We start from the raw sequence: 12,339 nt of genomic DNA on the forward strand, positions 1-12,339 counted from the left end.
TTCTTTACTTTACAAAATAAATAAATAAACTTCACAGAGAAATAATAGCGTGACAAGTAAAAAGTAGTAATGATCACTACTTTTTTTTAAAGTAGATTTCAGAGCTCAAATTTCTTTACTTTAACTTGATTAAAAAAGTGTAGTCAGTACTTCAACTGTATCTGTACTTCTACTGAAGTGAAGGATGTGTGTACTTTTGCCACCTCTGAGTATAGTATAGTGTCTACAACATACAGTAACTGGCAGGAGGCCCATTTAATTATAAGCATGGGTTCCTGCCTGAAAGTCGATTTCGAACTCTTAGACCGTAACCCTGCGAGTATCGATGCAGCCGCTGTGTTGCGGGTTCGGCTGGCGCTCACTGACAGGTAACTCCACACCAGCTCAGGGAGGAACTGTAGCGTGAAGCGCTGAAGGCGAGCTTCTCCGCTCCGGTAGAACTCAAACAGCTGATGACATACCGGCTCCAAGAGCTGAGGCACAGAGAGAGTAGCGATATATTTGTGAAGCGAAGTGCGTTTTCCTCACACGCTCAATGTAACGGACAGTGAGACTGAAGGATTTTAACACTTGGTCCGATTGTCTTGTATTAAATCTTTTCCTGTTTTGCTTATCGGACTTTATAATGGGAGCACCTCGCTTGTGCATCGGGAACACTGTTATCTATCTATAATGCAGAATTTCTAATGTGACTGGTTTTCCCAGGCAGCCATACATACACTATATAGACAAAAGTATTAGGACACTTGACCTCTCCTGCCATATGTGGTTCTTCTCTAAACTGTTACCACAAAGCTGGAGGCACACAATTGTACATTATGTCTTTTTTTATGCGGTATAATAAGATTTTCTGTTCACTTGAACTTGGAAACCCAAACTTGTTCCTTATGACACTATACTATACCATACCATACCACACTGTATTATACCAAAGGAGCTCCATGAAGATGGTTTGCTATAGAGCTCTGATCTCAACCCTCTTGAACATCTTTAGGACAATTGTGAACACTGACTGCACCTTCTCACCTCACCTATCTCAGTACCTGACTTTACTAACACCCTTGTGGCTGATGAACATAAACATCCACAAAAACACTAACTCTTCCCAGAAGAGTTGATGGAATGATTAGAGCAAATTGGCACTAAATTGTGAAAGTGATGCTCAAAAATGCACATACCATACTTATGACCGGGTGTCCGCAAACTTTTGGCAATATAGTGTAGATCAGGGGTAGGACAGACTTCAGTTAATTGACTATTCCCTCGTCACCTTCCCCTTTTTCTGGGTGTTTGTGTATAAGGTCTTAATCAACATTTGCACCTCTATGGAGATACCCGTGTGTTAGTGCTTTCTGTTGATTTATACGCAAACCTGAATCAATTCATGTAGCATTCAGCAGTGTTTTCATTTCCCCTTCCCAAAAAAATACGAAATGATCATTCTTTTATATTGGAAATGGACAGAAAAGCCAAAACAGCCTTCTGTCACACGAGCGGTTCTTTTTTTAAATTACTGAAATAAACAAAAGATGAAACAAGCACTCGAGGAATCTTACATCGCTGTAGTTCTCACGGATAACTTTATAAAGTGCAGGGACCAGCGAGACCTTTTCCTTCAGAGATGCAGCGTAGCTGGAGATGGCTGCCTCGGGAAACGTCTGCAACACACGCACATAAAGAGACATCTCAATTAGCAAAGCATTTACACAATCAGCAAAGAGAACCCGTTTCTATCAGAAACACTGAGAGAAAATGTACACACACACACACACACACACATATATACATATACATACATATACATATACATATACATATATATACATATATTTTTTTTTTTTTTATATAAATATGAGACAGGATGCAACTCAAGGCTCTAGGTAGTCACCTGGGAGTTAAAGAAAGGCTATATATGTATGACATTTATCTTCGGTCCTATTTTACTTCCTGTCCAGGTACACAAAGCTCCGCCCCCAAGATCTTAGGTAATATAGTATAGAATAGTATAGTCAGAGGTGGGAAGTAAAGTACAAATACTTTGTTACTATAGTTAAGTAGTTTTTCCTGGTATCAGTACTTCACTATTTTATTTACTTTTTACTTTCAATTATTAAATTTGTAAATCTGTTTCTACTTATTACATTTTCGAAACAGGCTAATCTATTTGTTGAAATGTCAATATTTTTATTTTCACTGCACCCTGTTTTCAACCTATCAACCGGTTTCCTTTCATTGTGCGGCTTTTTCAACCTACCACTGGTGTATCATTTCCTGGCTTCACGCACCACAGACGTAGATTAGTTTATGAATCTAACAATGAGCAGGCAGAAGGCAACAAGAAGTCTGGGGTTAATGTGGTTGAGAAAATGTCAACATGACTAAGAAAAGTAACATTCCTGATCACATGATGATCATCTTTTCTCTGCTTGTATTCTTTATGGTGGATGCTCAGCCTGGATACATTTATTAGGTAACAAAAGTTGAAATTAGTTTTTTCTTGATTTGAATAATTTTGTTAACTCGCGATTGATGCAGCGCATTTCTGTTTGACCATTTTTATGAAAGGTATAAATAAATAAATATAAAAGAGGCCAAATTAAAAACTGCAGCGCAACACACGTTTATTCATGACGTTTTTTCTTTACTTTACAAAATAAATAAATAAACTTCACAGAGAAATAATAGCGTGACAAGTAAAAAGTAGTAATGATCACTACTTTTTTTTAAAGTAGATTTCAGAGCTCAAATTTCTTTACTTTAACTTGATTAAAAAAGTGTAGTCAGTACTTCAACTGTATCTGTACTTCTACTGAAGTGAAGGATGTGTGTACTTTTGCCACCTCTGAGTATAGTATAGTGTCTACAACATACAGTAACTGGCAGGAGGCCCATTTAATTATAAGCATGGGTTCCTGCCTGAAAGTCGGATTTCCGGAACTCTTAGACCGTAACCCTGCGAGTATCGAGGGACCACTCTATTGCAATTATACCTACACCAATCAGGCATAACATTATGACCACCTGCCTAATATTGTGTTGGTCCCATACGCAACAAACTGCGATGAACTGGGTATTCGGACACCTTTCTATCAGAATCAGTATTAACTTCAGCAGTTTGAGCTACAGGAGCTCGTCTGTTGGATCGGACCACACGGACCAGCCTTCGCTCCCCACGTGCATCAATGAGCCTTGGCTGCCCACGACCCTGTCGCCAGTTCACCACTTTTGATAAATACTGACCACTGCAGACCGGGAACATCCCACAAGAGCTGCAGGTTTGGAGATGCTCTGACCCAGTCATCTAGACGTCACAATGTGTCAAACTCGCTCAAATCCTCACGCTTGCCCATTTTTCCTGCTTCCAACACGTCAACTTTGAGGATTAAATGTTCACTTGCTACCTAAAATATAACACACACTAACATGTGCCACGATGAAGTGCTCATCAGTGTTATTTACTTCACTGCTCATAATGTTATCATAATATATATTTATATGACAATTATTAATTTTATTACATAATTGCATTAAATAATACGTAGAAAAAAATTAACAAGTGCAGCGAAAATTGGCAAAATAACCAAATGTCATTTAAAAAAGAATTCATAAAAATCCCCCGCAGAGCACAAATGTCAATAATAAAGGTTTTTATTCTTGTTTATTATTTGGTGGTGGGCGGAGACCACAGATGTTATACATCCCCTAAGATTATGTGTAAAAGTAAATAAGCAGATAAAAGCCATGGCACCATTGCATGTCCCTCCTAACACAGGTTTAAGCACCACAGCAGGATTAACTGGTTCTCTTATGGACATGAGACTATAGGATGGTTTGTTAATACTAATCCCTTGTATGCGGTAGACACTGGAGGGTGTGTGTATAACGAGCTTTACGGGAACCTTAAAGTATTTGGGAGACAAACGCTGCCATTTGCAACACTTTCAACACGCTCTGTTTCTTCTTATTCCGAGAAGGTGTTTTGTTTCCTACGCTGGAGTGATGTAAAGGAGGTCACCGCATCCCTCAAGCAAAGAAAACTGAAAGATTATCAATGTAAAATGAAACTATGAAAAGGGGGTGGGGCTTCCATGAAATGTATGTTACCTTAATTACCTAAGCAGGTGTCAATCATTTTAGATTCATATGCTTTCATATTCATATGCTCATATGCTTTAATCTCTGGTCCATGGAGCTGTGGATGAAGTATTCATTCGGGAGTGTGGTACTAAAATACAGAGCTATTTTATAATAATATGGAATAATTCTGGTTCTGATCTGATTTTTTTAAGTTATGTTACTGCAGGTCAGTATACTTTATTTTACTGTATTTAATATACAGTTTTTGATTTATGACTAAATACTTAGGGTTTAACAAAATTCATGGTTCGGCACGTACCTCCGGTTTTTAAGTCACGGATCAGTTCAGTTTCTGGACAGTTACAGGGAAAAAACGCAAACATTGTCTTTTTTTATTAACCTAATTTATTATTATTAACATTTGTGAAAAACAACAGTTTACATGTTAAAACATTTTTGATTGATTTAATCATAATCAATGATAAACAATTTACTTGAGTAATTATTTCATTTAATGCAATACGCCTTTAAGTATATTGATTAAACTGAGTTGCTGATTAAACAGGCACAAATTAAATTGATTAAATAAAATGTAATAAATTGAAAGATTCAACAATTGTTTGACCCGATTCGGGGAATACAGATGTGTATATATGTGTGTGTTTTTGACATTTATTATTTAACTTTCTAAAGATATGTTCTACTTATTTCAGACTTTAACAAATGTCTGCATTTAAGAAACACACATGATAATTATTTATACATTTAATTTATTCATTCATAAATAAATAAATTCCAACCATCCTTCATTTATTTATTCACTTCCTTGATATGCGGAATGCTCTGACTTTTCTACTTTAACGAGAAATTCTTGAAAAGCGCTAGACTGTCGTAAAAAGGGTGGCTATAACAGGAAGTCCGGATCGCCACTTAATATGTTCGTGAGGAAACTCGGATTGTAATTATGTTCCGCATGTAAAACCAGGATTGTGAAAGTCCTGCACCGAAACGATAGAACGATAGAACGAACGATAGATAGAACGATAGAACGAACGATAGATAGAACGATAGATAGAACGATAGATAGAACGATAGAACGAACGATAGATAGATAGAACGATAGAACGAACGATAGATAGAACGATAGAACGATAGATAGAACGATAGATAGAACGATAGAATGATAGCACGATAGATAGATAGAACGATAGATAGAACGATAGATAGAACGATAGAACGAACGATAGATAGATAGAGCGATAGAACGAGCGATAGATAGAACGATAGAACGATAGATAGAACGATAGATAGAACGATAGAATGATAGCACGATAGATAGATAGAGCGATAGATAGAGCGATAGATAGAACGATAGAGCGATAGAGCGATAGATAGATAGATAGATAGATAGATAGATAGATAGATAGATAGATAGATAGATAGATAGATAGATAGATAGATAGATAGATAGATAGATAGATAATCAGGTACTGCCCATGCTAAGGCACACACAGGTTGGCGTGTCGAGGCAGGCTCCTGATGGACAGACCAACTGTGGTAATTCAGGGGATTTCCAGAGGATCTCATTTCAATATGGCACTCTGTTCTCCCACCCTCCCCCTCTTTTCTTTTTCAGAAGCTCACCCGCCACGAAGCCGGGCTTCCGCCTACAGAGAGGACCCTTCTGTTGAACACTTTAGTAGCCAATAGGACTGGGAGTGTGCAGGTATAAAAGCGGTTTAAAGAGTGTTAAAGAGAAAAGGAAAAGAAAGGCAGGAAGGAAGGAACTTAGATAAGCACAGAAAGACCGAGATAAAGAGAAAGCGAGGGTTTAATACTCGCTGCGACTGTGAGAGAACAGAGATGGATACACTCTAGGCTTCAAGCCGTCTCTCTGTACCTACCTTCACCCACTCCACTCCACTCCACTCACACAACGCCAACACATAGAGCAGAACAGAAAGAGATGTAATACCTGCTCACCTTAAACTCAGAGAGCCATTCCTCCACCACACCTTGATCCATGGCCAGCATTGTTCCTCATCTGGTACGCAGAACCTTTAATCTGCATACAAACAAACAAATCAAACAAACAAACAAACAAAAAAAATCATCAGTCTCACGTACACACAGTAAGGATGTGCTCCACAACTCCATGAATGAGGCCGATACGATTCGCATCTCGATGCATAACCAGTGATACATTACATTAAAGACACATACGATGCGATTCTCCCCATTATGATGCAGTGAGATCCGATTTCGATGCGATTCAATGCAAAAAATATGATGCTCTGCAATTCAATATGGTACAAATAGTTTGCTATGTTTTTGGTTCAGACAGACAGCAAATCATCATTTTACTTAAGTGCCTTCTGACTTCTAACGCATGGCTCCTTTCACAAACACACCTTTGTAGTGCAAAAGAAGAAAAGATGTAATAAAATGTGCTGTCTACAGGTAGATGCAGCTCTACCTCTGCCATGTTAATCTGTATCCTAGGTTAAAGATACAGAGATCTAAGACATCAAAATAAAGAGAAATTATGCTTTTTAGACATACACCATTTTGTCATAAGTATTTGGACACCTGACTCATTCCCGGTCATGTTTGGTTCTTTCCCCAAACTTTTACTACATAATTGGAGGCACACAATTGTATGGAATGTCTTTGGATGCAGTAGCTTCAAACTTCTCTTTCATTTGAACTAGGAGACCCAAACCTATTCCAGCAGGACAATGTTCCTGTGCTCAAAGCCAGCTCCATGAAGATATGCTTTACGTGGAAGATCTCCTGCTATAGAGTTCTGACCTTAACCCTATTGAGCACCTATGGGTTGGATGTGAATCCTGACTGCACCCCAGGCCTCCTCACCTCACCTCCATCAGTACCTGGACTTTACTAACACAATCGTAGCTGAATGAGCACAAATCTCCACAAAATCACCACCAGACGCTCTTTTTCTCTTCAGTCTTCAGGAAGATGCAGCTCTACCTCTGCCATGTTAATCTGTATTCTATGTGACTCTCGGGACGCGCCTCATTCTCTGTAGTGTTGTGATGAGTCTTATTCACGTAGCAGCAGCGGTGCTGAGAAACAGGAGGAGGAGAAATCTACACCTGAAGTATTGGTCACGAATATATATATTATATAATATAATATAATATTTTATAGAAATAAATTTTTTTTTACAGAATCGTATCATTTCTAACACACACACACACACACACACACACACACAGTACGCCAGAAATCAGATAATTAACACTATTAGTGGCACTCGCTCTACAGCCTGTACTCCTCTCCAGGGAGCAGTGAAAATGAAATGAGCTATAATGGAAGCGGTTTACCTGCAGCCTCCGACCATCACTCAAGATCCTGCATCTCACACACACACACACACACACACACACACACACGCTCAACAAATCCTCAGGCATCCGAGAGAGTGCCACGGGGAGAGAAACATGCTGACGCTGACTGTAAAGATGTTTCATGGAGAGGAGGTGAGGATGTACGGAGACTCACAGACACGGCGCTGGAGATCAACACGGCGGTGTTTTACGCACGGCTACGTTTCGACAGGGCGGCCATAGACCTCGAGAGTCTACTGATGTAAGGACACAAATCCAAGTCTCTTCTCACTCCCTTCATCTTGCAGCAATACTTGGTTCAGCGCTCGCTCTGGACTCGTCCAGACATCCTCCTTTCCACATGTTAACTCTCCTGTTCCTCACTGAGCATCGCTTGCACCTCTGCTTCTTGCCCTTCTTTTCCCTCCCACCCAGAAGCAAGAGAGACGACTGAAAGCCAGGGAGAGAGAGAGAGACAGGAGCCTCACAGCAGCACGTCTCTGGGTCAGCAGCGTTATGTAAGAGACTATATAACTACACAGAGTAATTACAGAGAGAGAGAGAGAGAGAGAGGGAGGGGGGGTGTTGAAAGGCAGCGACAAGTGGAAAATAAAAAAAAAGGGACAAAAATAAAGCTCAATAGTGAGGGATGAAGAGAGAAAGAAAAGAGATGGAAAGAGAGAGATGAAAAAGAGACTGAAAGACAGACAAAGAGAGAGAGACTGATGTAATGTAAGACAGACAGAAAAAAAGAGAAAGATGGTCAAATCGAGGCAAAGATAGAAAGACCAAAAAAAAAAAAAAAAAGAGTAGAATAAATAGCAACAGAGAGAAAGAAAAAACTACAAAAAAAAAAAAAAAAAAAAGAAGCCAGACAGACAGAGGTGTGTCGGGGGATTTTGCACCACCTCTCTGCCAGGTGGTTCCTTCACATTTTTCATTTCAAAATCTCACAATTTTCCAGACTCAAATATGCAAAGAAATCATTTTTTAAGACCATAAATAAAAATCTTAAATACCGATTTTTCTTTAACTCTAACATGCATCTACTCACAAAATGTCCGATTCTATTCTATTATTATTATATTCTACATAACCTATTATGAAATAGTTCTGTTCAGAATATAGATATGCTTTATTGAGAAAAGTGTGTGGACACCTGGTCATAAGTACGGTATTTGCTTTGAGCATCACATTCCACATTTATTCCCAATTTGCTCTTACAGCAGGAGATCTCCCACTAAAGCATGTAAAGCATATCTTCACGTAGCTGGCATGAACATGCTGGGGGAAAAAAAGGTTTGCGTTCAAGTGATGAGAAAATTTCATGCTACTGTGTGCGTCCTAAGAGCATTTCATGCTACTGTGATCAGTAGTCAGGTGTCCCAATACTTTGTCCATAGAGTTTGTGTGTAGAGCTTATGTGAAAGAAAAAGGAAGTGTTCAAACAGACACTTGTAGATGATGTTGAACTTGCTGATGTTATGCCATGAAATGATGACCGTTCTAATCGGGGTGTGTGTGTGTGTGTGTGTGTGTGTGTGTGTGTGTGTAAGAACTAAAAGCCCATTCTGTTAGTTTCAGTTCTTGTTTTTTTATTTGTGCAATAGACAAAATTCCCGAAACCCTTAAAACACACACATGCTTCAGTTCATATCCAGCTGCACGGGATCTGAGTAAAAATCTTTCTGACTCACAAACACACACACACACACACACACACACACACACACACACGAGGCTACATTCTCTCAGAATAGACGAATACAGAAAAATATCTATATACAATAATGGCTCTGCTGTTTGTTTACATGTGTATTTATATATAATATAATGTAATATAATAACAAACTACAATCAACTCACGACTGTGGAGGTAAGGGTTAAGGGCCTTAGCTCAGTGCCGGCTGGGTAATGCAGGGATTTGAATTTAAGACCATCTGATCAGAAATCCAATGCTTTAACCTCTGAGCCATCGCTTGCTAGATAACCTGGATAAACAGGGTTAATTCGATCCTGGATCAGCTGATCTCTTGATCTCTCTCCTGCCACACTCGGTCCTCAACCACGGCATGTAACAGTACACATATTTTCACCGAACATTTTCGGTACAGGACAGGACACAGGGCACGTGTACCGAATGCATTTATTGTTTTCATGTGAAACATAGTTGAAATCTGAGTTCCCTCATGAACAGATTAAGTGGGGGACCTCAAGTGTGTTTACTCTCCGCCTCGCACTTTGAACGCAGTGTCGCTACTCGATCCATACTGGAAACACGATTTGTTCTGCGAACGGATTAGCGATATGGAATCTGTTGCCTTTTATGGACAGCTGCAAAAACGTCTCTTAAAAGGAGACATTCCTGACAATTCGAGGGAATGAATGAATGATGGAAGAATGAATTCATTTATAAATAAATTAATATCTCGTTTGTTTCTTAAATGCAGACATATGTTAAAGTATGATGAAATAAGGAGAAGAGTAGAGCAGAACCTAAAAAAATTATATAAACATTTTCCAAATTTTATTTAAATTAACTGAATCAAATTAATTTGTGCCAATTTAATTGATTACTTAATTTAATTAGTATAATAAAAAAAGGTATTGCATTAATTTGAATTGATTCTATTTTAAGTTTATAAATTATTTTGTTTTATTATTATTATTTAAACCAAGTACGCATTTTATAAAAAAAAAAAAATATATATATATATATATATATATATATATATATATATATATATATATATATATATATATATAAAATATATACCCTGCAAACTGTCGATGTTCACGAATGTTAAAAATAATAAAAAACATTAATTTAAAAAAATATATTTTTTATTAAAAACCGAACCATGAATTTCAAAAATCTCAAACATTCAGTAGGACAGAAATAAAAATATTGACTGTGAGGGGAGAGCCAAAGGACACAACAGGACATACACACTTGGGAAAGACTGTTGCCAACATTGGAGCAGTAGACAGACAGACAGACAGACAGACAGACAGACAGACAGACAGACAGACAGACAGACAGACAGACAAAAAAAAAAAGCCTTTTCACAAAACATACTAAGAAATAACCGAGATCAGCACAAGGCCATGGTTGGTCTACAGGAATTAAAAAAACAAGAAGAACAAGAATCAAAAACAAGCTGTATCATGGAGAAAATGGAGGAAGAACAGGCCAAGATAAAAAAATAAAAAAAAGAGGGAAAAAAGAAAACTCATGAATAAGAATCAAGCAGTAGTATTGGAACAACCAGATCTCAAACAGAAGATCGTTTTTTTGTTCAGGATGAAAAATGTAAACTAAAAAGAAGGTCAGGAAACAAACAGGAAGATCCACAAGATGATGTCAGAGCGAGGTCAGAGGAGCAATACGAATTTCTTTTACTTCACAGAGCTGATCTCAGGACAGTTGCTTTGCCCTTGAGTTCATATGACTGCTAAATTCACACCTACACAAACAAACCCCCAGGCTCGATTTAAATACCATCTGTAGGGCTTTACGGAGTTGTATTTTTGGAGCGAACCAGATGCCAACCATGAAATCGAACACTCTCTCCTATGAGAAGGTATCTGAATGAAATGGAATCGAGCTGGTGGACTGGTTTGGTCCAACAGGACTTGGATTAAGAACTTAAACGCTCATTTTCTGTGCACCACGCAACACCAAAACAGTGTGACCTGAAACTGTTAAACGTCCCAACAGATAGACAAACCTCTGGACATGTCTGGTTCCTCTCTAGCTTTGCTTCTAGTGTCGTCGTAGAAACGCTCTCTTTCTCTCTCTCTCTCTCTCTCTCCACGATCTCCTCTGGCTTGATCATTTAGGAATAAATGTATGACTTTTAAATAATAAAAAAGGTGACTCCCAAGAAATCGTGACAAGTGAACAATACCGGATCCAGGTTTGATTTCTGGTTTATCTCCACCTCCTGTTGCAAACCTGTGCCACCTGTTCTTTATTCTAGTCAACAACGAATCCACCCTTCTCTCTAAAGAATCCACCCATCAAAGATTTTTCTCTTGGAACAACCAGCAGTCACTCTGTATGTGAACCGCAGATGCCCCAAAAACCCCAAAAAACAAACGGTGTACATGCAGTACATGGGGTATTGGGGGAGCGTATTTCTTCTTGTATTTACCTCTTTAAAGAAAGGTGCTTTATACTTGTCATGGAAGTTGTGGTCAGGGCTTGAACTAGAGGTCCAGGATTGATTGGGCCGATTTTTGCCATGTTCTGTTCTCTTCCATACCAGCAGGTGGCAGTAGCGTGCATTTGGCATCCAAACAGGGAAACCGGAAGAGCTCGGACTGTGAATATATAAAGCGAGTAGCGTTTACACCTGCCGCTCTTTTTCAAGAGCAAGAGCAAAAATGACCAGAAGCGTCTGTTCGTTTCCTCTTTACACGGACGCTTGCTTTCGTCAGTTCCGTTTTATTTTTTAACCTTGTGTTCTCATTCGCTAAGCTGAATAGCCACTCTGAGTTCTCATTTTCTGCGCTGATTCGACATGCAGAATCTGACATAAATAAATAAATACAAAAACAGCTGGTGCCGTCCAAGTAGAGGCAACGGTGCGGAAAACACCGGAAAAACTATAGCCGACCGACACTCGATAACCACCTGACATTTCCATCCCATCAGTTTGGTGTGTCCACGACCATAACTTCTCCTACGTTCTTAATCTAGCCTTTTAGATTTCATTGGTTAAAATATGGTGCTACTTAATGGAGAGAGAATCAGAAGAACATTTGGAAAGAGAATGAGAGACACTTTTTGGAACCATATTGTTTGTGATCCTCCAACCAGCTGTAGTTTAAGATACAAGGTACCAAATCCTGCTAACAAATGCACAGATTAGAGAGGCTTGTGTTGCTCAATCAGTGTTTAAGT

At 38.7% G+C, this 12,339-nt stretch overlaps 1 protein-coding gene across 1 annotated transcript in view; it reads right to left on the reverse strand.

Moving 5' to 3' along the window:
- The window catches only part of fam126a (family with sequence similarity 126 member A), a 56,233-nt gene that overhangs the window by 21,509 nt on the left and 22,385 nt on the right, over positions 1–12,339 (reverse strand). Inside the window, exons 2-3 of the mRNA XM_046834592.1 lie at positions 6,061–6,142; positions 1,557–1,658 (exon numbers count right to left, since the gene is read on the reverse strand). Of these exons, the coding sequence (XP_046690548.1) occupies positions 1,557–1,658; positions 6,061–6,111 (153 nt within the window). The 5' untranslated portion in view covers positions 6,112–6,142. The remainder of the gene's footprint in view (positions 1–1,556; positions 1,659–6,060; positions 6,143–12,339) is intronic.

The sequence above is a fragment of the Silurus meridionalis genome, chromosome 22 (assembly GCF_014805685.1).
Source record: "Silurus meridionalis isolate SWU-2019-XX chromosome 22, ASM1480568v1, whole genome shotgun sequence".
Lineage (NCBI taxonomy): Eukaryota > Metazoa > Chordata > Actinopteri > Siluriformes > Siluridae > Silurus > Silurus meridionalis.